General features: G+C 55.7%; 1 protein-coding gene across 7 annotated transcripts in view; it reads left to right on the forward strand.

The window, feature by feature from the left end:
- ERICH1 (glutamate rich 1) overlaps positions 1 to 24,745 on the forward strand; it is a 62,192-nt gene that overhangs the window by 15,018 nt on the left and 22,429 nt on the right. For 4 of the 7 annotated variants that reach the window (XR_006608459.1, XR_006608458.1, XM_013063642.2 and 1 more), the window contains exons 2-5: positions 2,257 to 2,388; positions 4,259 to 4,411; positions 19,178 to 19,663; positions 21,883 to 22,077. Coding sequence is in view for 3 of the 7 variants with exons in the window: in XM_013063642.2 (XP_012919096.2) it covers positions 2,257 to 2,388; positions 4,259 to 4,411; positions 19,178 to 19,663; positions 21,883 to 22,077 (966 nt within the window). In the remaining 4 variants the exon portion in view is untranslated. Of the gene's footprint in view, positions 1 to 2,256; positions 2,389 to 4,258; positions 4,412 to 19,177; positions 19,664 to 21,882; positions 22,078 to 24,745 lie in introns of those variants that run through there. The other 3 variants (XM_045086198.1, XR_006608452.1, XR_006608457.1) reach the window with 3 other exon arrangements.

Here is a 24,745-nt window from a genome sequence, read left to right on the forward strand (position 1 = left end):
AGGGATAACGACAGAGGTTTTGATATAGTTTGATAGAGTTGCCTAGAGAATCACGAATGAGTGAACATTTCTACCTCACCGTCACAAGCTCTCCAGGTGTACAGTGTGTATGTATAGAAATAGGGGTGGAGCGTTGCCCCCATTTTAGGTGAAGTATACTGTGCATACAAGTACTGAGGCGAATGCGCATTACTTTGTGATCAGACTGAACTTTTTTTTAAGAGGAAACCATTCCTGATGTCGATGGGATGCTTTTTCTATACCACATACTTGTACTTATCTTTTATGTTTTTCAGAGTGGGATATTACACAAGAAAAAGTTCGTATTTCCATTTCTTTTTCAGAAGAGCCTTTTGCAATGAAACACGAAGGCAGTCTGCCGCAGTCGGGAGATAGCCCAGCCAGCCCGTGTGGGAGCCCGCCCCCGGCTTCCCTCCGGACGCTGCTCGCCGGCGCCGGCCTCTGAGGCGTAGCACGAGAGAGGGCCGCCCTTGCACCCTTAATGCCTTCGTTAAAAGTGGAACCTGCTCGCCCTTTTCTGTACTCAACTGTTAGATTTCAGCCCAGTAACGGCGTTGAAAAGGAATTCACGTTCACTGTGCCCATCTCATGGTGGGAAGTGCTAGGGCTCAGCTCCCCTTAACCCAGTGTCCTACGCAGCAGGGGTGGGATGGAACATTGGTCTCTGCCACGTAAGAACCACCCATAACTGTCGTTTCTCACCGAAACTCTGGAAACTTCCCTCCCGTACGTCGCTGAGTACCCCCACACGTTTCTTGTCAACGTCATGCAAACGGGCTGTTTGTCCCCACCGTCCCAGTTGGGTGACACTCCCAGGCACTTGCCTGGAACCTGTTCCACAGAAGGCAGTGGGAACATTGCCCCTCAGCAGATGGTGTCAGAAACACACTTTGTACTGGGTCCCCTGGTACCGATGATGCTGTAGAACATTCAACTCAATATGAGCGCATGAGGAATCTTGTATTGCTGTGACCCTAAATGCTGATGTCATTAGCATGGACCACTGTCCTTCACCCCAAGGAGCCACCAGCTGCATTCCAGTGGGTTCTCTGAGGAGTCATCACTGTGGAGGGAGCCCTTTGGAGTTTCAAACCAAATTCTGTTCTTATGACTAGAGCGGGTCAATGGGCGTTATTCCTAGTCGGGACGCCTGCCACCTGGTAGTGGGGTGAAACTGGGACGCGGAGTGTCCCCACACCCCCAGCTGTGGTGGCACTGCACCGCCCACCAAGAATCGAGAGTCCCCAAGTGCTGGCTCCCGGCGTTCTGGTTTCTGCCGCTCGGCTGCCTGTCACCCTAGAGCGACTCTCTCCTGTTCTGTTGAGTGGTTTCTAAATTTACAAATTCATTCTATTAACCTTTCCCCTCGCCTCTTCCAGGATGCTGTTTTGAGATTCATGCCTGCCCCTTTCCATACTTCCATTATGACAGCTTTTTTCCCCGTTAGAGCAGAATGCCGGCTAAACTAAACACGAGTGTGTGCAGGCCAAGCGTGTGTTACTGACTGCAGCCGCGAGCCCGTGCAGGTGTGCTGGAGCGAGCGGCCAGTGCTGCCTGTCTCCCGGTGCCGCACCTGGCCCTGGGGCCTGCTGTGGGAACTGCACGTGGACCGGCCCTGTCAGGGGACATGTCGTACCCGGTGCCTGAACCCCAAATTCAAAACTGGTTCATAGTCGGTACTTTACAGAGAAACTCAGAGAGATAAGAATGTTGGAGGGAAGAAAGACCACTTAGAAACCCACAAGTAAACCCCTGGGTTCATACTCCCCGCCATCCAGGCCTGCGGCCCTCTCTCCCCAGCCTGGCTCCTGTCCCCTGTGTCCACACCTGTGGGCATGCCAGGCTGCCAGGCCTGTGGGGAGGGGGTCCTCTGGGCCAAGCTGGGGGCCCCTGTTGGGAAGTGCAGGGGCCCTTGAAGGATCATGCTGGGGATGTCCTCTGATGGATGGTCCCGGGGGTCCTGTGATGGACGGTCCTAGGGGTCCTTGGGGGACAGTTCTGGGGAGTCCTCTGATAGATGGTCCTGGAGCGATGGTGCTGGGGGTCCTCTGGGGGACAGTCCTGAGGGTCTCCTGAGGATAGTGCTGGGGGTCCTTGGGGAGACAGTGCTAGGCTGTCTTCCATTTCTCTGTGGTGGTAATGTCAGGCTGTGTCTCTGTTTCATACAAAATCTGCCTGTGACTTAAATTGCCGTGAATAATTCTTCCTTCTCTTCTCTTTGTTAACTGGCTGTAGTGTTTGTGGGGAAAGTGCTGAAGAGGCTTTTCCCTCGTGTTCCCTGCAGCCAAGAAAAGAGGGCACCTGTGACTCCAGCGTCTGACAAGCCAGCCGGGACAGTGGCCACTGAGGAGGTCCCCAGTTTGACAGGTGAGGGGCTTGCGGTGTGGGGGGGGGGGCGTCACCATCGGTTTCCTGGTGACAGCATGCTCTGGACCAGGAGGCTCTGGCCTGACTCTGGGGGTGCTGAGCTCCAGGATGCATGTGCCCACACATTTCAGTCCACTGCGCTCGGGGAGAGGAGCCAGGGCTGGGCCCTCCGTCAAAGACCAGTTCAGGACTCTGCTAGGTGCTTGAGTTCACTCACAAACCCTCCTCTGGTCCCAGAGACGACCAGTGAGCCCGCTGGCTTTGTCTGTCCTCTGCCACTGTCACTTTGTCCTGGCGCTGCCTGGCTGCCGTCCGCGCTGCGCGGGCTCCGGAGAGCTCTCCTGCTTTCGTCGCTCACCCACTGGTCTTTGCACGGGTCTGTCTGAGCTCCTCAAGCAGGACGAGGGTCTGCAGCGGAGCCTTGTGTTCTGCACATTCAGTGCAATTTGTATCAAAATCCAATCGCCTTTCCCCCCAGAAGTGCAGAAGCTGATCCTAAGATTCAAGTGGAATTGCAAGAGACCCTGACAGCTCAAACAGGCTTAAAAAAGAGCAAAGCGTGAAAAGTCTTACTTCCTGATTTCCAAACTTACTACCAAGCTGTAATTGATTGGTATGTGGGCACATATTCCACGTCCTACAAGTCGTCAGGCAGGAGTTCCCGCGACCGGCAGTAGCATGCACGGCACAGGTCCAGGTCTGCACCCGCTGTCCGGGTGATCCTTCCGCTGTGTGGCTGAAGCCTGTCCTGGACCCGTGAGCATCTCTGCCAGCTCCTGGTGGTGGGCCCGCCCCCCTCGCAGGCATGGTCACCTCAGGTCCGCTGTGGCCAGGCAGCCCAATTGGCATAACTGGGTGAGTGTGTCCCAGCCACTGGTGCTGTGGCTCAAGACCTGCCATCTGTCTTCCACTCAGATCACGTTCCCAGGGTCCCGGGATCGAGCCACAGATCAGGCTCCCTGCTCCGTGGAAGCCTGCCTCTCCCCTTACTTGTGGGTGTGTGCGCTCATTCTCTCTCTCTCTATCTGACACACACACACACAAAAAAAGACTGATGCCACCCAGTGTTGGAAAGAGCGTGGGAGAAGGCGATCCTATAGTTCCCCTTCTAGAGCGTGCGTCTCAAAAGCCAGCGAGAGGAACTTACCCTTCAGACAGTCCCGTCAGCAGGGATTTCTCTGAAGAACTCAGTGGTCAAGTGTGCAAAGTTAGCTTCGACAAGGACAGTCAGCAGCTGTTTGTGGATCAACCTCCACGCGTGAGATTTGGGACAATGGTTAAATTATAATTACATTATAATTTGCCAGACACATGGAATATTACGTAGCCATTAAAGAACTGCATAGATGTAAATGTATTTTAACACACTATTCTGTCATGCACTCAGTTTTGAGTGATATTATTTATGTAATGTACAGACGTATAATAATAAAATATGGGAAGAATGATCGCTTTAAGATGTGTGTATACACAACGTCTGCGGGTTGTTAGCACACATGGAAAGGAGGTTCCAGATTATGCACCAAAACGTTAAGAGATTCACAGGGCAGTGATGAGAGGTATGCTATGTGGAATAGACTTTTGTCTGCTTCCTACTCATGACTTAAATTTTTCTATCATTTTGTAAAAATCCAAAGGCTAAATAATTACAGACGGTTCCTTTCTCCTGGCTGGACATAGAGCTGGTGCAACTCTGACAGGGCGCTTGGCCTGTTGGCCCTGTGCCAACGGCAAGCCTGGGTCTCACAAGCTGTTGGGTCTCACGAGCTGTTAGGTTTCATGTCTTCGGGGCGGAGGTTGGGGAAGGGTGCCAGGGCAGCAAGTGTCCGGTCACATGATGCCATTTTCACTGTCCCCTTGTCTCCTGCAGATGAGGACACCCAGGTCCCACCTCGAAGGCGACTCTACACGGCAAGTTTGCCTCCTGAGGGGTACGTCCCTGCTCCACCAGAGCCGCAGGGCAGCCCAGCCTCCGAGGACACGTCTGGCAGTGATGACTCGGGAGGAGGGTGCCAGCTCCCAGGTGAGGTGTGGCTGCGTGGTCTCCCACTTGCACAGACGCACGGTGGGAGGGTTAGGTGAGCATGTCCGCAGATAGCCCCACGCTGGGCTCAGCGTGTCTTGCAGTCCGTGAAGAATGACGGGCAGACAGACTAGGGTGTGAGGGGATCCCGCCAGAACGGGTCCGGGCTGCCATCGTCTGTGGACTAGGAGAAGTCTGCCATTAAACACAGCACAGTGTTAAAGGTACTTGTTTTGGTTTAAGTAGAACCCTTTTTTCTTGATTTTCCAATTTTTTCAGAATTTCTGAGATTGTGTACAAATTTTGTAATCAATGGACATAACTTCTTTTGCATCTGTTTTATGGAAGAACCGAAAGAGTATTTTGCTTTCATGGTTGAATGTCCTGTGAATGAGGGAGGGTAGAGCCTGCGTTGCTGTGTGCACTGGGATCACATGAAAGCAGAGCAGAGAGGAATCGGGAGATGTCAAGTAAAAGTTTGCCCAGATGGTTTTCTAACAAGTATAAACTAAGAAGCTCTGTACTCCAAACCTTAATTAACTTGAGTGTCAAGGAAATGTGGTTTCCTTGTACATTGATCTTCCCGAGTCCCTAATAAAAGGATCAGAAACCACAAAGCCAGAAAGGGGTGGTGAAGGAGTGATGTAGTCGTCTTTCAAGCCCTGTTAAAAATCTTTAGAATGTAATTGTTAGATGAATAAATTATTTAATGAGAAATTTTAATGACAGTCTTCTGAAGATCAGTGACTTTGGTGAACATACTTTACGGGTACTTAGTGTATTCAGTAAGAACATGGGGGACTCAGTGCTGTGCCATGGGACATTGTTCTGCTTCCCAGCAGCAGCGCATGGTTAGCACTGCTGATGAGGCCAGCGAGGGCCCGGCTGCGTCCGGAACCCCCAGGTCAAACGCTCACATCTGTCCTGTGACCGTAGGCCCTGAGCTGGAGTGACGCGCTCACAGGAGGTAGAGAGATGTTGGCACAATTGGGCGAGTGTGTCCCACCCAAAAGCTGCCCCCACACAGGCCAGCTGGCCCTGTGCTGTGCCTGGCCCGACAGTGGCCCACGGCTGCGAGCGGAACCGTGAAGACCGGGGGGCTGCCTGCCTACTGGCGATGCGATGCACGGTTACCTGGCAAATTCCCTAGTGTGTTGGGTGACGTTGACTGCAACATCGTTACAGGATACATGTCTGCGACTTGTTGGGCAGTCTTTCTGTTGTCTCGTCCTCTGTTACCTGTTGGGGGCGTGGGTCTTCCTTTCCCAGAGTCTGTAACTGGGGAAGGGCCCGGTGGAGATGGGGGTGATGGCACTGCATCCCCGGCCCGTCACCCTCTGAGGGGAGTGTGGGCAGGTCCAGCCCTGAGCTCAGTCCTATGCACCGTGCTCCGACCATTCTGCCTCGGGACCCTGCGTGGCTGCCATGGTGCTCTCTCCACAGCTGGCCGAGTCCGGCCTCCTCACTGGCCAGGGTCTGGGCTTGAGGACATGATTCTTTCTGGAGGCCCTGTGAGCTCGGTTTCCTAACTCAGTGCTGCTGGAAATGCTGCCCGCTTTTCCAGAAGAGCTTCGATTAGCTCACCCATCAGATCGCGGCGGGGAAGTCCGAGTCTTTCCCTTTCCCGCTCTCAGAACCCCTCTCTGTTCCCATCCACTCTGTTTACTGTTTATCAAATGGTCCCTTCTTGTCAGCCCAGGAAGTGGGCCACTGCAGGGCACTGGAGGCGGTAACGCTGGAGGAGTGTTCCCAGGCCTCCTACCAGTGGTCTCCAGTGTGAGCGAGCGTTCAGAAAGGCCCGTGCACGACGCTCCGCGTGGAGGGTGTGCAGGGGTGAGGGTGAGCGGCAGCCCGAAGCCTGAGCACGTGCCAGATGGGGGTGTGCAGACCAGGAAGCGGCATCGATCGCTGTGCCGTCGGAGAGAGCCTCACACAGGTCCTGCCCCGACCCGCGGTGAAGGCTTGCTGGGCACACCTTCCTCACTGGGACCTGCAGCAGTCCACAGTGTCCTTTGAGACATGCCCCACGAGGCCCCTCTGGCCCAACCTGGGATTCCTTCCTCATGTCTGTGCTCTGCCCACCAGTGTCTGCCCAGTGACGTCTCTGTCATCTTTCTCTCCCCTCTGGACTCACTTTCCTTGCCTGCCTAGTGGGGGTAACAACCCAGACATGTGCGCCTGGAAATAAGCCCAGCCATAGGGTTGATGAATCTTGGACAAAGGAGGTAAGAATATGGAATGGGAAGGAGCAGTGTCTTCAGAATACAGCTGGGATAACTGAACAGCTACACGCAGAGCAATGACTCTGGGCCACTCTCTTATCTACACACAAACAAACTCGAAATGGATGAAAGTCCTAAATGGGAGACCAAAACCATAAAAATGCTAGAAGAAAACATGGAAGAAAAGCCCTTTGACGTAGTTCTTGTGAGTGATTTTTAAAATTTGACACCAAAAGCAGAGTCAAATAAGAGCAAAAATAAAATAACCTACTGGTTGGGCGCCTGGGTGGCTCAGTGGGTTAAGGCTCTGCCTTCGGCTCAGGTCATGATCTCAGGGTCCTGGGATCGAGCCCCGCATCGGGCTCTCTGCTTAGCAGGGACCCTGCTTCCCCGTCTCTCTCTGCCTGCCTCTCTGCCTCCTTGTGATCTCTGTCTGTCAAATAAATAAATAAAACCTTTACCAAACCAAAGGTTTTGCACAGTGAAGGAACTAACAAAACTAAAAGGCAACCTACTGAATGGAAGAATATTTGCAGAGTATATATCCAATAAGGGGTTAATGTTCCAAATACAAAAATAATTCATAGAACAGTAGCCAGAAAACCGTCTGATTGGAAGATGAGCTGAAGACCTGAACAGACATTTCCGCAAAGAGGACATTCAGATGGCCACCAGACACATGAAACAGGGCTCCACATCACTCGGCATCAGGGAAATACAAATCAAAACCACAACGAGATGCCACCTCACACCAGTCAGAACAGCTAAAATGAACCAGTCAGGAAACAACAGATGCTGGCGAGGCTGCGGAGCAAGGGGAGCCTCCTGCACTGCTGGTGGGAATGCAGGCTGGTGCGGCCGCTCTGCAAAACAGCGTGGAGGTTCCTCAAACAATTTGAGAAGAACTTCCATATGACCCAGCTCTTCACCGCCAGGCCCGTAACCACAGGGAATGGAATCGGGACCTCAGGCCGATGCCTGCCTCCACGTTCCCGGTGCGTTACTGACAATCGCCGAGACACCGAAGCAGCCCTGCGTGTCCACGAAAGACCGTATGACATGCGTCCAGCAGGACATGGTTCAGCCATGAGGAAGGGAGGGGTCCTGCATTCGCAACCATGTTGATGGGCTTCCCGGGCGTTGTGCTGAATGGAGAGTCTGAGGGGAAAGTTAAATACATGGTTTCATGTATGTGGAATCTGAGAACAGAAGGCCGAGCCCTGGAACCAGAGCCTGGGCAAGTGGTCGTAGCAGTTGGGAGAAATACGGAGGTGAGCCGAGGGTCGGGTTTTAGCCGCATGATGCGTCACGTGTGGGTTGGCCGCCGCGGAGAGCTGGGGAGGGATGCCGTGGAGGGAGGGGCTCGTGCGGCACGTGTGGCAATACTACTGAGAAGCACCCCTGCCCAGGATTCCCATGAAATGCTAAGGTTGCAGCCCACAGCACATGCCGAGGTGTTCCCAGGGAGGACCGGGCACCCTGAGCTGCAGGCTTCGGGGCCACACGTCCACAATGGCACCTGAGTAGGCCGCCGCCAGCTGTCAGCGCACCGGGCCACAGAGGCGGGCCCACGAGGAGCGTCCGTGCCACACTCGGGTTCAGAGCCCTGCAGGTGCGTGGTCTCGCCTGACTGCAGTCCCCGTGCCTGGCTGTGCTCCGAGGTTTTGTGACAGGCCTCCATCAGCGGCACCGCACAAGAAAGAGCATCACTGGGCGGCGAGCGGTGGGAGGGGCCAGGAGGAGCGGAGGAGGAGTGTGCGGGGTCTGAGACCCGAGGGCGTACTGTGTCTGAACCACCTGGTCTGCCGGGCTCCTGACCTGCTTGGGTTGCGTTTTTCTCATCTGTATAACCAGGGGTTTGAATAGACGGTTTTCTGAATTCTTTCCCAGTTTTACGGGTGGGTGCATTTAGATTTCCTTGAACTAATTGTCCTGAAAAGTGATAATGGGTAAAGAAGATTCATGAAATTAATTCTAACACCGCATCTCTGAGCACCACCCCACCCCCGGTCTCGCAGTGAGTCAGCGACGCACTCCGCAGGCTCGCTGGCCAGTGAGGGGGTGTGGCAAGCAAACTTGACACTGATTAGGGGAAGCAGGCTGTCCAGCAGACAGTGTGTTCCCAGGAGCACGGAGGCCGAGATGAGATGGGCCAAGCCCAGCAGGGCTACGCGTCACTCTGCCCACAGTCACTGTGGACAGACAGCGGCCCACATCCGAGTCTGCTTTCCCCGCCGTGTCCCCACGGCCTGGCCTGACCAAAGTCGGCCGGAGAGACAGGAGTGTCTTGTGGTGCTTTCCGAAGGCGTCAGGGAGCTGACAGGTGTACAGACCACATTCTCTCACTGTGGCTAGTGAGACCCTCCAGACTCCACACTCTGGGACTCCATGCGACCCATTCTCCCGTCGTCACACGGACACAAAGTGGGTTACCGGAGACCCCTGGTTTCATGTGGGATTTCACAAACTCTTCTGCAGGGCAATTTACATCTTCTTGTAAATTATCTAAGAAATAGGAAATGAAAAATACTGTAAACATGGGACAGGGGTGTGTGGTTCCTGCGGTCAGCTGTGGACACTGTACGAGAACAGTAATGTGGAATGAATTCTACTAAGCCTCTGCTGTACCCCGAAATAATGAGGTAGTGCCAGAACTCCATGAATTCTGTGCGTAAATCCCACTGCATTCCCACACATTCCGTTCTGAATCTCCGCATCCTCAGAGCCTCTAAGAACACAAGTTTGCCCCAAACCAGTCATTGTGAAGCAGTAGGTGTCCATGCATGAGCCAGTGGTGGGTCTCTACTTCCGGCTGGCACACCTCATGAGGGAGGCCTCACAGCCAGCGTCCCCCAGGCCACCTCGTCTCTGGTGACATCTCTGAGAGCTTCCCAAAGCCACCAGGGTCCCAGCCATCCAGCACCCTACATGAGCTTTCTGGTAACCCAAGGAACCCCATTAGGAAACAGGGAACTCAGATCTCCTCCACATTCATCCCAATCAGTCCGATAGGGAGACAGAATCCCTGCATTAAGAGGGTGTCTTTCTGGTTGTGTGGCTGACAAGGAGGCACTCTGAGGATCCTGCAGTCTAAGTGGACCACATGTCGCTGTATTTCTGGTTCCAAAAGACAGTTGGTGCCCATTTGTGGAGAAGAGGAATTAGCAACATTTGCTGTAGACGTCAGAGCATGAGGAGCTCTGCACAGTCTCGTGGCTGGATCTGAAACACCAGCTCTTTACTGAGAACCTAGTATGTCAAACATCGGAGAAACAGAAGGGGCTGAAACGCAGCCCTCAGAGCTCACCGGTGAGTCACAAAGCTGATGACAGGTCTTCTGTTCCTACACTGTTGCGAGTTTCTGGGGAAGGAGAGCCCTGGGGACGAAGGAAGCAGGACTGAGCTGGGCTTGGCAGGAAGCAAAGGCGTAAACAGGAACAAGTTAGTTTTAGGAATGAAGAATCCTAAGAAGGTCTGGCATGTTCGTGTGAAAAGTGTTGTAAAGGGTCAGGTTTATCATTTCAGCATATTTTTGTAAGTTATTTTACGTTACTAGGAGTTCTGCGTATAACCCAGCCACACGGCTGTGTTCTGTCCTGCTGCTACACCTGGTTACGTTCGTTTGTGTGTAGACATTGCTCAAGGCACATGCGTGGTCTACAGGTTGTTCTGAAGTGTTAGCACTTACACATGTGGATCTTCATGTTGACTGTGCTGCCTGCGTATCAGATCTCATTACTGACACACGTTGCTGTTCTTCAAGAGCAGGGTTGAACCACATGTGGGTCAAGCTAGGTTGAATCAAGAGGTTATCCTTCGGGCAACAGTCACTAAGCCCCTGGTGGCCGTGCCAGATGTCCCAGGGCAGGAGGTAGGCAGTCCAGCAGCACGTGATCTGGGACCAGAGAGCACCCTTGGCATCTGGCTAGCGGTCGGCCTGTCCTGTCTGCAGAGAACAGGTTCACACAAGGAAAATGTGTGCTTGGGCACCTTGAGTAACCGTGCGAAGCCGCCGGTGCCATGGGTCTGGAGGACAGGGTGGACCGTGCACCGTGTGTGAGGCTGGAGGACAGGGTGGACCGTGCACCGTGTGTGAGGCTGGAGGACAGGGTGGACCGTGCACCGTGTGTGAGGCTGCCTCCACCACGCAGCGCGGGGCCGTGGTGGGAGAGGGTTGGTGCGTCCACACTGGCCGTCCACGCGCAGTGCCCAGCGGCCGGCCCAGCACCGTCCTTGCTCCACATCTTGGGAGGTGAGAGGCGAGGCACAGGCGCCCGGTGTCCCCACACCTCCAGCTCAGGGAGTCTGGGACACGGACGCACCCGCCCAGCACACAGCGAGTCCACTCGGCCTGTGACTTCCTCGTCCCTGGAGGACATAGTGACTCCGTGTACTCCTCTAGCTCTGTATCCATTGAAGAACTTCAGTGTCCTTTACTCTCAGTTTTCGTTCCTTTCCTGGTTTGCACATTCTCTAGAAGAAATTCCTCTTCACCTAATCGAACTTTCATGCGTTGTGTCGTGGTTTTAACATTTTATCAAATGGATTTGGGATTTTATTGGCATATATTAAGCCACTTATGTTATTAATTCAAAGCTTTCACCAGTTTTATGGTCATTTGATTGGAAGGTATCGCTGAGAATTACTCTAAGGACGGATTGTTTTGAGAAGCCATATCTGAGTGTTCTCGGGGTGGCGCGCCATCCAATTATTCTCTAAGCGCCTGTCTCTCCGTTTTCAAGACTTAAGTTTTATTTTCCAAAAACATAGAATCCAAGCTTATTCAAACTAACATAGAGAACTGGGTGGTGACTTCAACATCAAACCTGTTTCAGAAGTGAAGGCGGGAAGTGATGAGGCTGGAGACTAGTCTCGCTCGCTGACCACGTGTTCGTCACCTTCGTGTGGCAACAGCTCAGAGCCACTGTCCGAAGTGCTTCTCAGAGCCAAGTGACCTGACAGCCGCCGGGTACACAGCCTGACAGAGGAAGAGTTTATTATCTGGACTGTGGTGTCGTGGCTTTGGTCTTGAAAGGAAGAGTCGGAGAGAGCCTGGATCTCAAGCCTGCCCCCTGCGGAGCGCGGAGCCCTGTCCCGTGACCCTGAGGTCACCCCTGGAGTGGAAATCCATAGTCCGACACTTGACCGTGGAGCCGCCCTGGGCCCCCCAATTGTAGTGTGAAACCACGCGCTCTTTTCCATGGCATGAAGGTCCCGTGTGTTCTTCCGATGTTATTTGGAATTAAAACCCTAATTACCCCTTGGAGCTGAAGCAAAGCTCAGACACACCTGTCGCGGCCGCTGCCCCGTCTTGCTCTCTTTTCCAGAGCCAGCTGAGCAGAAGAGCGAGCAAATCCGTTTTTCAAAGGTGCAGCCTCCGCTGCCCTCTGTGCAGGCTGGGCTGCAGGCCGGCCCTGGCCTGGCTCTCCCGTGTCCCCATCCTCACAGTCCCTGGTGCGGGAGGGCCGGCCCAGGAGCCAAGCAGCCACATCCCAGTGAAACAGGGACACGTCTCCCCACCCACAGCCCTTTCTCCCCTTGCTGAATGTGTGCAGTCGGCGCCTGTCACTGGCCAATACTGTCCTGAATTTGAGGCAGTTCCAGGGACACCGGGGGGCTCAGGTCACAATCTCCTCGTCCTGGGATCGAGTCCCACCCCACCGGGAGTCTGCTTCTCCCTCCCCTCTGTCACTCTCTCTCAAATAAATAAAAAATCTTTAGGGGCACCTGGGTGGCTCAGTGGGTTAAGCCACTGCCTTCGGCTCAGGTCATGATCTCGGGGTCCTGGGATCGAGGCCCGCATCGGGCTCTCTGCTCAGCGGGGAGCCTGCTTCCTCCTCTCTCTCTCTGCCTGCCTCTACATCTACTTGTGATTTCTCTCTGTCAAATAAATAAATAAAATTAAAAAAAAAATCTTTAAAAACAAGAGAAAGTCCTTCGAAGCACCCCGTGTCTTCCTATTTTCACAAGGGCTGTCGTGTACGGGTTAGATCGACGCTGACTGTGAACTTACGGCTTCACGCTTAGCACCAGGACAGCATTGAGGCCTGAAGGGTCATCACCACATGCATTCGTAGCCTAAGCTTTGAGTCTAGAACGAAACTCACATTTTCTGTCAAATACTTAGCTTTTTGGGGGCACCTGGGTGGCTCGGTTGTTGGGCATCTGCCTTCAGCTCGGCTCTTGACCCCAGGATCCTGGGATCAAGCCCCGCGTTGGGCTCCCTGCTCCGTGGGAAGCCTGCTTCTCCCTCTCCCACTCCGGCTTCTGTTCCCTCTCCCGCTGGGCCGCTCTGTCACAAACAAACAAACAAATGAAACACTTAGCTTTTTTCTGATGCAGCATGGGGCCGCTGTGAGGACCGGACTTAGCCGGTTCGACTGGGACTATTTTGGTCCTGACTATTTCCACCACAGCGGCTCCTTGGAAAGCGTGGAGGCGCCAAGCGGTAGCTGAGGTAACTTGGACACATTGTGATTATTTTTAAGATTAGCATTTCTGAAAGGTATGTTTTGGGGATGGCGGCTTTTCAAAATTAGTGTGTTTCTCAGACTATAAATAGGCCCCTGGTTCCCTAATATAGATGTTTCCATAGCTTTTACTGTGCGTGAGGGTTTGAAGAAGGCAAGATTGCAGGTGTGCCCTGGGCCCGTGAAGACGGAACATTCTAGACTGTGGAGGAGCACGTGTTTGGACAAAGTCCCTTCACAGAGCTGCAGCCCAGCGTCTCTTGTGAGATGGAAGGTCAGGGTAGCAGAAGTCACAGAAAACAGCATTTAAGGTACCTTCCAATGTGGAAGAACCTTGTTTTCGAAGGGCAGGGAGCTTGCAGGATGGAAGAGAAAGACACAGCTCCAGGCAAAGCAGGAGCTTCCCATCATCACACCGGTTTCGTTGTCCACCTGCCTTGTCCGTCCGTCCAGCCCACCCCGCAGATGGCTGCCGACCCAAGCTGCTCACGGGTTCGCAGTGGAGACAGCGCGCCCTTGGGAGATTACTGCCTGGGGACAGGGCGAGGGTCCTGAGACAGAGATGGAGAGAGACAGAGAGAGATGCAGAGACTGAGAGAGACAGACAGAGACAGAGACTGAGAGGGACTGTGACAAAGACAGACAGAGAGACAGAGACACAGAGAAGGAGGCAGCCCCTGACTGATGGAGCACAGCCCCGAGCCATCCCTGCTACCCCGTGCTCAAGGCCTGGACGTAGGGTGAGCCTGTCACGGCCCCTGGCCTCTGGGTAGCCCGCAGGGGCCACTGTGTGTAGGTGACAGCTCCCTGAAGTGAAATGAAAGCTGGGGCATGTCGGCCGTGCCCTGGACATTGCCCTCAGCCCGGTGTCGTGGGGACCAGAGCCCGTGACATCGAGTGAGGATGGACGAGAGCCTGGTCTGGTCCGAGGGGTGAGGGGCCGCCTGAGGAAAGACCCATTCTCCGAGGCCGTGTGGGGCCCGGGGAGGCCAGGCTACAGGCAGAGCTGTGACTGCTTGAGGACGGGGCACAAGAGGCAGGCCAAGGGATCAAGCTCAAGGTGGGGGTGGCAGGACCAAGGATGTGCGGTGCCCCGAACACCACAGAAATGTCATCGGTCGCCACGAGCAGACGGGGCTTCCTGCAGTCGACTGCACTGGCCTGTCCTCTCCGGGCCGGGCTGTGCCCCTCATGGCCTGTCCCACCTGCGTCCCCTGCTCCTTCGGGAGGGCTCAGGGGCCGCCACTTGCCACACGCAAGCCTTCTCGGGCTGACAGCAGTGGCCCAGCCAGAGGCTATGATGAACCATTTAGAACATAAAACATTATGAAAACATTTTGAAGGTTCTAAGTTGAAATATATATTTTACTTCTCTTCTGACCAAGAGATGAGGGGAAAGAACCAGATCATTGCTGTTGTGCTTCACCGGTTCTTTTCCCGGAAGGAAATACTTTCTACCTAGACCTTTGCATCAAAAATGTAAATCCCAGGGGCACCTGGGTGGCTCAGTGGATTTAGCCTCTGCCTTCGGCTCAGGCCATGATCTCAGGGTCCTGGGATCGAGTCCCGCATCGGGCTCTCTGCTCAGCAGGGATCCTGCTTCCCTCTCTCTGACTGCCTCTCTGCCTACTTGTGATCTCTGTCTGTCAAATAAATAAATAAAATCTTAAAAAAAAAAAATGTAAATCCCGAGCCAGATGCCGTCGGGATTCCATGCAGGAGTTGCACATTGATTTCTTCCGCGGGCTCCTAGCTTGGGCGAGAAGGTCTCTGCCGCGGGCTCATGTAAGGTTCTGGCCGCGCCGCCAGACTTCCGGGCGCTCTCATCGAGGAGCTCTTACCGTGCACCGGCCTTCGCCGACTGCGGGCGCACCCGGTGCCACTTGGCGGAAAGCACCGGCTGTGGGAGGTGCGCGCGCCACGGGTGTTTGTGCCCGGACGGAGGGGACGTGTCCGGGAGCGGTTCTGCTCCGGCGGGCTCCGGGACAAAGCCTCTGTGTGGGTCGCGCGGGAGACGTGCCTGGGACGGTGCTGCATTGCCCTCCGCTGCGCCCTTGCGACCCCGGCCTGCCATCCGGAACCGCGTGGCGTTTTGTGGGTTTGACTCCCACCCCCCAGGACACTTCTTCCTTCATCTCATTTGTGAGAATTATTCACCAGCACCTTTTCTCCTCAGGGGTCATATGTGTGTGCCTGGCCGTGGGGTTCTCGCCACCTTCGTAGCAGGTCGCCTATGCCGTTCTTCTGTGTCAGCTCACGCGTAAGACACTGTGCCCCGTACTTCGTCTTCCGGAAGCGTCAGATACTGCGGCCATCCCGTGGCGTTCGGGCCTGAGCATGGGAGGAACCTCATGTACACACTGCAGGGCGGGTGTCTGGAGCACCCCCAGGCCCTGGCCACCTGTTCCCCCAGCGGGCACCCCCCCAAGTCTGGGTGTTTCAGGGTCTTCACTCAGGGAGCTCAGAGTGTGGACTGTGGCTCAGGCAGGGAGTAGTGCGGGGCGGGGGGACCTGCTCCAGCCCCGTAGCATCACGGGACCGCGGTCTGCAGTCCCTCACTCGCTGTCATTATCTTGTGGTCCCCGATCCATGTGGTCGTGTGCCGGGCGCTTCCTTCTTGGGGTGGGGCCCCTCCCACTGCAGGGCTGCGTGCTCACCCGGGCATGGCCATCCCGTGCCGTCTCGCAGACGTCCTGTGTTTGCACGAGTGGCTGTGGCGCCTGCCGGTTGACTCTGCCTTCCCTCCCCACTCCAGTGCGCCCTGCCTCGCCTTTCTGCCCCTCCAGGATCTCCCGATCTCCCCCGGGGGGCGTCGCACGCCTTTCCCCAACCTCGGAAAGGCTTCCAGGATGTTGCCCCGTGTGCCTTGTTCGCTGTGGGTTTTTTGTGGCTGCCCTGTGTCAGAATTCTCTGCTACCATTTCTGCTTTGCTACGAGTTTTTATCATGTGTGGTTTTAAAATCAGCTACTTTGTATCCCTGGAACCTGTGGACATTTATGGGCAGGATCACCTGCTGCTGTCCCATCTCAGAAGGTCCCCACCAGGGTCTGGAGAGAGGACAGTGCTCCCCGTGTCTGTTCTCTGGAAACACCCGTGTAAGCTGGGCATTGATCTTTTCCCTAAATGCTTAATAGAAGCCACTGGTGAATTGACCTAGATCTGAAGTTTGTTGTTTTTTTTGTTTTTCTTTTTTAAGATTTTATTCATTTATTTGATAGATAGAGAACGTAAGTAGGCAGAACAGCAGGCAGAGGGAGAAGGGGAAGTAGACGTCCCACCAAGCAGAGAGCCCGATGCGGGGCTGGATCCCAGGACCCTGAGGTCATGACCTGAGCCAAAGGCAGAGGCCTAACCCACTGAGCCACCCAGGCGCCCTAGACCTGAGTTCTTTTAACTGGAGATTCCATTTCTGTGAGAGACGTGGGACTAAGCGGTTCCGTTTCTTCATGTGTCCATTTTGCCATTTTGGTAAGTTGTGTTTTCTTCAGGATCCTGCATCTCATACAGACTCATTTATTTGCGTGGAATTGTCCACAGTGGCCTGTAGTGGCCGTCAGCCTGTGTACACATGCCTCCACCACCTCCGGTGGCTCGCACTTCCCCTACCCCTCCACGGCCTGTCTTGCCGGTTGTTCATCCGTTTTCCATCTTCAGGGTTGATTTGTCTCTGCTGCACCATTTTCTCTGTCTTTTCTGCCCTTGTGTGCATTTCTTCTACTTTCACTGTGTTTCATTTGCTCTTGTTTTTCTGGCTTCTTCAGGTGTTTCCATCATTGGTTTATAGCTTTCTCCTGACGCATTTAAGAGTATAAATTCCTGTTTAAGTAGAATTTACTCTCATCCCATATGTTTGGAAATGTTATAATTTCATCAAGTTTAAAATAAGTTCATTTTTTTAAATTACAAAAACAGTATTTGCTCATTGCCTTAAAGTTGGAAATCAGGACAGTGCAGTAGGAAAAAACCCAACCTATGCTCACACCATACAAGGCAGGACAGCTAGCATGCTGGGTGTGGGCTTACAGTACCGTAGTGTTGTCATTTCCTTGCACACACACACACACACACACCTGCCCGCGTGGGACAGTGTGAGGCACTGAGTGTGCACCATTTTCCTTGCAGAGTGCACACACCGTGTCTGCCCACGTGGAACGCTGTGTGGCACTGATGGTTTCGTGGTGTCCCTGTGGTCCCTCTCAAACAGCAGATCGGCAGCGCGCTCACACTCAGCAGGCAGCACGGGAGATCAGCCTCAGAGGCTGAGAGCGGCCGGTGGCGAGGCCGGGGGAGCTTGGAGGAGGGCGCTGCTCTCGAGGACCCCAGAGCTTGGAGGAGGGTGCTGCTCTTGAGGACCCCGGAGGACTCAGCGTGAGCAGCTGTGGGCGCAGCGCACCTGCCGTTGCTCCCCAGGCGGCTCTGCTCTGAGGTGATGAGACGGTAGCACAGCCGATGGTTCCTTTTCTCCACGTGAAGGAAGGCAGGCACATGTGAACCATGAGGGGAAATTTGTGTATTTCTTTTTTTAACCGGACCTGGGAAATTAAAAAAAAAAAAAAAAACACGTAGTTCCATGAGGAGCTGTCACTTTTGAGCGTTTGTAGTTCCTGAGAGCCTCTGCTCACAGACCTTGTGACTCGGCCTCGGTCTGTCGGCTGCACTTGGCGGGTCCCACGGCCGACGTGCTTCGGACAAAATAGCACAAGACCGTGCTCAGTTAATCCTGCATGACCGAGGAGGGGCCTTCGACACACCGACGGGGGCACCAGAGGGCAGTCTGGTGTCACCGTTTCATGAGGAGTGGCCTCAGCTCCGCACTCAGGTCACGGTTGTGCCGGGGTTCACAGGTGTGGCGTCGTGCTGTCAGGACAGCGAGGAGAACTTACTCAGAACGTAGCAGGGACACACTTTTGCTCCGTGTGCACGCACAGTGGCGACTTTGGCAACGGCACGGAGCTGGCGGGGGGGGGGGGGGCTCAGGCCTGCGGTCGGCCGCTCAGCTGGAGAAGCGGGGGTGGGCTGCGCCGTGGCCTGGGGTCCGGAGCGCAGGGCAGGAGGTGATGCGTCCAGAGCGCCAGCACTGGCCGGTTCCTGTCTCTGTCACTTGGAGCTTGCCACAGGGCGGCCATCAAGGTGGGCAAGGAGAGAGGCCACGCGAGAGATGTGCATGTGGGCACAGCCTTTGTGTGTGCGTCTGTGAGCAAAGCCAGAGGCGGAATTACAGCCTGGAGTAGAGCAACCGGGAGGGAGGGTTTTACTCAGCACAGTAACCGTGCCTGCGCCGTGGCCCACAGACGTCACACATTCTGACTCCCCACAGTAATCCCTTGGGGGTGCCGCTCGGGAATGAGAACTCCCCAAACACGAGACTTACTGGTGGGGGTCGTGCTCCTGGGGCCACTTGGCCGGGCCTGTAGAGTCGTTGGCTGGCGTGGACCCTGTCTGTGCCACCTCCAAGGGGCGGGGGGGGGGACACTCGTGGCCCCTGGGTACAGGACTCCCATGGTGGCTGTGTCAGCTCTGTGACCCCCCCCCAACCACTGCCGTCCACAAGCCCTGCCCGATGCCGCGCTCTCGTCAGAGGCCTGGGGGCGCGTGCACAGCTGACCCTGTGCTGCTGACCGTGAGCCCAGGCTCCTCCTTCCTTTCGGGCTGTGACCTCATGCTGGTTCCTGCACAGGACCTGCTTCTTATGACTCGTTCTCACATCCGAGTAACTCTTAGAAGCACCAAAGTAAAATCTCAAGGAACAGGAATTAACGTATTTTCTCCACGGCCACAGGCCTGACATTTCACTCCCAATAAAACCGCAACAGCTCTTGCATCCCCGAAACCTCACGTTTGCCACAACTGCAGCAACAGTGGGTGCGCGCAGTCTGTCCTCGCGCGGGCCTCTCTGGAGGTCCCCGGTTCCCCGGTCAGGTAGTCACTTGAGATAAAGCTGAGAAGCACTCAGGTAAATATTTTAAATTCCTTTTCTACGGAATCTGCAAGATTCTAACGGAAAACTTAGCCTGCTGTGTTTGTTGTGGTTCCATTGTACGGAATGCCGTTGTATTTGAATTTGTTTTTATAGAGGAGGTGCTTCCCGACCCGCCGAAGAGAAGAAGGGCGAGAAAGCATAAATCCAGGAAGAGTCTTAAAGATCCCAGTAATGATCACACGGAACCAGCAGAATTAGAGAAACAGCAGAGTCTTTTACAAGAAAAGTCGCAGCCACAGCCCACAGATGGCCCCACGATCAGTAGAAATAAGAAGAGGAAACTGAAGAAAAAGCAGCAGATGAAGAGGAAGAAAGCCGCGGGTTTACTCACAGCAGCCTCTGGCCGCAACTTCATGTACCAGCCCGAGGAGGGCGACAGCGATCCAGGAGACCCGGCCGACGGCGGCGGGGACGCTGAGGGGGACGCTGAGGGGGACGCTGAGGAGGACTGTGCGGACGCCTGCGGGGAGCACCAGGACAGGACAGATGCCAATGAGGAAGATGTGAAAAGTACCGATGAGAAGGCAGATGGGATCCTAAGCTTTCTGAAGTCGACACAAGAAATTTATTTTTATGATGGTATGTTTTTTACCATTCTTGTAAATAATGGTATCCATGTTTGTGGAAAAAATACAGTAAACTATTTAAATGCTTAAAATGTAGAACATTAAAACATTCGGCAGTCAAAGTAAGTCATTAGTTTTGAGGCCAAGATCAGAATCTGTAAACTCTCTCCAGTACGGCTGGAGGCGTGCCAGAGAGCGGTGCGGCCCCATGTGGAGCTGCGGCCACTCACGGGGCTGGTGGCCGCGTCCTCACGGGGCTGGTGGCCGCGTCCTCACGGGGCTGGTGGCCGCGCCCCCACTGCTTTCAGCCCGATGTCGGGGGTGTGGTGCTGTCGGGAAAGGTAAGTGCTTTTGGCGGGGCCGACGGCCTCACACTCACCTCGGGGAGCTGCTCGGGCCGTGGTGTGGGCACGGGCACGCTGTGGTTCACTCCCTGCATGGGACTCACAGATTTCAGGTTTTCGGGGAGCGTCTTTGAGCAGCTCTCTGTGTTGCTGCAGGAGGTGGACGAGGGGAGCAGAAGCATTCTCATGGGTGGTAACTCCTCGCACTGGTGTCCACTGACGGACGCCGACCTCAGGATCAGGAAGCAGCAGGGGCTGTCGAACCGCCGTGTTCACCCCAAGAACAGAGGCGCTCGGGACAGACGTTGCCTGCTCTGACGATGTTCCAGTGGATTCAGCGGCTGGGGTGGGTTTGGTGAATCCTGATGTGAACAGGAACTTGACCTTATGAACCAGACTGAGAAATACTGGCTCTGGGATAATTTGGGGGGTAAGGAACTGATTTACACAAGGGTGTAAAAATGCCGTTGTTAATAGATCAGTTTTACCCTTTTGCCTTTAGCACACCTGTCAGCACTGTGTCTTGACAGAGTGAAAATGGACTTAACTGACCCAGACGAGGCTAGTAGGAACACAGTGCTAATAGGCACAGAAGCCTCAGAAGACCTAAGTATGGGACCCGTTGCCTGTGGATCTGGGAGGTTCTGCAGAAAAGCACCTGAAAGGGCAGACCCCAGAGTAGGTGACACCATGTGAAGGCTGAGCGGCGCTCCCCTGGGGGCATCTGCTGGCCGTGCCTGTGGGCACTGGAGCAGGGTGCAGGGGAGGGCCGGCCAAGCCCTGGGACGCTCACCCACCGGCTCAGCTTCAGCCGCAGGCAGACCTCAAGAGGGGAAGGGGAGGCCCAGCGGCTGCCATGTGTGGTGTGGAAGGAGAGCCAGAGAAGCAGATGCTCAGTGGGTCCCTCGGAACCTTTGCCCGATGCTGCACCGTGGGGCAGAAGGTAGGGAGATGCCAGGAGCTTTGACACCACAGTGGACCTCGGCAGTTTTGGGGTGCTGACGGGGCTGACAAGGGTTGACCCCTCGAGCACCCCAGAGGGCCACACACTTGGAGCAGGGGTGGGCGGGGGTGTCCGCTCAGTCCCGCAGGGGCAGGTTTGGCCAGACCACCGTCAGACTCCATCCCCACACACTTAAATTAGCGGGAGAAACCACGAGACGAACATGCAGTGGAGACGTTGATGTTATCAGACAGGCGTTGAAAGAGCTGTGATTAATAAAAAAAAATAGAAAAGGTGAAAAAATTGGAGAATTTCATCAGATAGCCTCAATCTATTCAGACAGTCAAATGGAAATTCTGAGAAGTACGGTCACTGAGACGAAGGTCTCCAGGCTGAGTGTGAGCAGGAGGTCGGCTCAGCACGAGGGAGATGAGGGGCCAGGCTCATGGGTGCCGCAGGGGTCGGGAGCGGGTCAGACACACATGCGTGGGAGTCCAGGACGGGGCACTGCGGGCGTGTGCAGAAGTAGCTGGGAGTTCTCCCAAGTCGGGAAAGGCCGTCAGGTCATAGACTCAGAAAGCCTAGGATCTCCAGGTGGGATTAACGCAGAAAACACACCCCGAGCGCTCGCCGCGCGGCGGGAGTGGGGGCAGGGGCCCCCGAGGCCAGTCCGCAGAGCTGGGGGTATCCGGGGCCCTGTCGCTGCCCGGGACTCCCAGCAGCGTGTCTGGAAGGTGTTGCAGGAGGGGGAGGCGCAGACAGGCAGGCCCCTCCGGCTTCAGCAGCGCGCGTTCGCTGCTCCCGGTTCACGTTCTGCTCGGATGGTCTCTCCCGGTGGCTTCGTGCAAACAGCTTGTTCCGAGCAGACGCGTCTGGTTGGGGGCTTACGTTCGCCCGACGGGAGTAAACATGAACATGCGTTTCTGTGACCCTGGCTTTGCTCAGCTGCCTGCAAGGATGGGGACTCAGCCGTGTCCCCGGAGGCCTGTCAGGAGCTGCTCCAGCGTGTCGAGGACCACAGCGTGTCCCCCTCCGACGTGCTCCTGGTGGATCACATGAAAACACTGTTACTCATGCGAGACACCGCGAGCCTGCAGCGCATCCTGGAGAGGTTCCCGGCGTGTTGCACCATGCCGCCCGGTACGTACTGGGCCCCTAGGGTTTGCCTCCAAGACCCCGCTCGGCGGCAGAACAGCCCGAGGCGGAGCAGCGGGACGTGTGTGCAGCTTGTCGGGACACGGGATTGGGCGTGCCGTAAGCACGACTCCTGGGACGGGCGCAGAAGGACCTGTGCCGTCTGATCTTCCAGGCGGCGAGCTGCGAACCATTAGGGCCAGACGTCACCCGTTTAAATGCTCCCTTCCCTTCTCCCTTCTCTGCTGTACTGCTAAGAGGTTAACTTGTTCTTCCTGCCGAATACCTTGGAGACAGATGAATTACGGGGTGACTTCCCCCTTGTGTGTCAGCTTTTATAGGGTACGCATTCCACACAAACCTCCAGGTGCTGGGCCAGCCGTGCTCAAGTCCTCCCAGTGCCACAGGGGCTGACTTCATGTCAGTAGCTTGAAATGGGTGGTGGGGGGATGTGAGGCCACGGGAGTGTGCAGACGGCCAGGATCAGAAAGTCAGGGCTTTGTCTGGAGGACCGCCACGCAGAGCCCCACAGCTGACCCCCACCAGGCACATGGCTGAGTGAATGGAGGTGTTCTGCCGACTTCAAGAATGTCAGAGCGGCCACACTAACCATTTCCACCCAGAAACCTCTTGGTGCAGCTGGAAGGTCTATCACAGCATCAGGTCAGGTGAGGGGACGGTAAGGCAGTCCCGGTGTGGCACGGGGATGACAAGCAGGGGAGTGACAGGGCCTGTCAACACTTCATTCTCCAGCTGGGGCTGCCGCTCCCCGAGCTGGGGTCCTGGAGAGCTGCCCCCAGTGTCCTGAATTAGCATGTTTGTTGAACTTCATCAGCGTCTGCCTGTTTCGTGTTCTGTTCTCAGCGGCTGGATTCTCGGAGAACGAGGCAAAGCCCTGCCCTTGGGTGCTTGTGTCCTGGGGGGGAGACGGGAGACGCGGTCGGAGCAGACGCCAGTTGTATGCGCGCTAGACAGGAGGCTCGTGGCCCGGTGGGGAGACGGGAGACGCGGTCGGGAGCGGACGCCGGCCGTGTACATGTGAGATGAGAGTCTGCAGAGCAGGAAATCCTGCAGCAGGAGATATTCTTGCAGCCAGGGACAAACGCACTGGAACGGAGTGTGGTGGAGGTCACGTGGGAGCGGGTCGTGGGCACGGACAGACGGGATGGAGGGTGATGTGGTGGTGGTGTCGGCCCGAGTGCAACATGGCCCATGCCCCGGCTACAGGCTTCTGCTCCCAGATACAAGCAACACCCCTGGCTCTCGAGTTCAGACCAGAGTGAAGGGTCAGGAGCAGGAGGCTGGGGGCCTAGCTGACAGACAGAGAAGCCATCTGGAGGTGTGGAGGTTCAGGGAGGCTGTGCAGGTGAGAGCCACAGCGTGGCCACGTGGGCAGGCGTGGGGCCTGAGCCCCTGGAAGAGCCCAGCGGTGGGTGCTGAGCTGTGATGCTCCATTGGGCAGTCCCGGGAGAGGGATCCTGGGGAGCCAGGGTCACGCGGGGGCCAGGCAGGATGCCGGCTGGACACCCAGCGTGGGGCTGAGAACGGGGAAGGTTGCCAGGGGCCACCTTCACAGAGCAGAGAAGGTGGAGGAGAGCGGAGAGCCGTCCGGGGGCCCCTGCAGGAGGAGGCGGGGGAAGCCTGGAAGGGCGTGTGCGGTGAGCACTGCGGAGGGGAGGCTGAGGCTCCCGGAGCCCTTCTGTTGAGGGGCGCGGCTGGGCGGCCGGAGCTTCCGAGAGCTGGTGTCCCGGCTCTGGTGGTTACCTGGTCCGCACTCAGTGCGGGTTCTCCTGCGTGGAGCACACTTGAGTTTCCATCAGGTTTCAGCTCAAATTGCAGAAAGCCAGTTTTATTAAGTTAAACAAATATAAAGTATTTATGAGATAAAAATAAATGGTTTTAAATTTTCAGAATTGGTGCTGTGTTCCTCCCACGGAGGTCTTTCGTCTGCGTTTCTCTAACATGTGTCGGCAGAGTTTTCGGCCACGCGTGGGGATTTAGCAGGGATGTTTCTCAGCTTCTGACATCCACGTCCCTGGACAGGTTTCATCAACAGGCACGCTCCCTTCCCCACTCGGTGGAACTTAACTGACAAGCACTTGAAGCACTTTTTCTTAGAAACAGAGTCCCCGCTAGTGCGCGTAGGAGATGCGTTCCAAGCTTTCTGCTCAAAGCTACTTTGTAGACGGAGTGTGTCACGGGCAGTGAGGCCTGTCTGTGGAGGCCGGTGTGTCTGACGTGGGCATGTCGTGGGCCTGGTGTGGGCAGCAGGCGGCCTGGGAACAGCAGCACAGGTCCCTCCCACCGCTCAGCCGTTCCCCTTCCTGACGCTGGGGGGGTTCCTGGCTGCACCCCAGTCAGTCTCCTCCCACGGTCCTGCCTGTGTGTGTGCAAGCTAGGGCAAAGCTGGTGCACAGGAAAGGGGGCTGCCTCCCTGACCCTTTATGGTTCCAGCATGCAGGTGCCCCGGGGCCACCAGGAGCCTGGGCCTCTACTGCATGTTGTCCTGCGACCCTCCTCAATGCCTGGTGAGGGAGCGAGAGGTCAGGGGCCAGGCCGCTGGCGCGGGCAGCAGGAACATTTGGAATGGCCTCTGCCCTGCGCCTCTGTTCCCAGCGGGCGGGGGCGGAGCTCCCTGCGCAGTTGCCTACGGCAGACCGGGCTGCAGGGGCGC

Source organism: Mustela putorius, unplaced genomic scaffold (assembly GCF_011764305.1).
Source record: "Mustela putorius furo isolate JIRA1106 unplaced genomic scaffold, ASM1176430v1.1 tig00000905_pilon_pilon_pilon, whole genome shotgun sequence".
In the NCBI taxonomy this organism is placed as follows: Eukaryota; Metazoa; Chordata; class Mammalia; order Carnivora; family Mustelidae; genus Mustela; species Mustela putorius.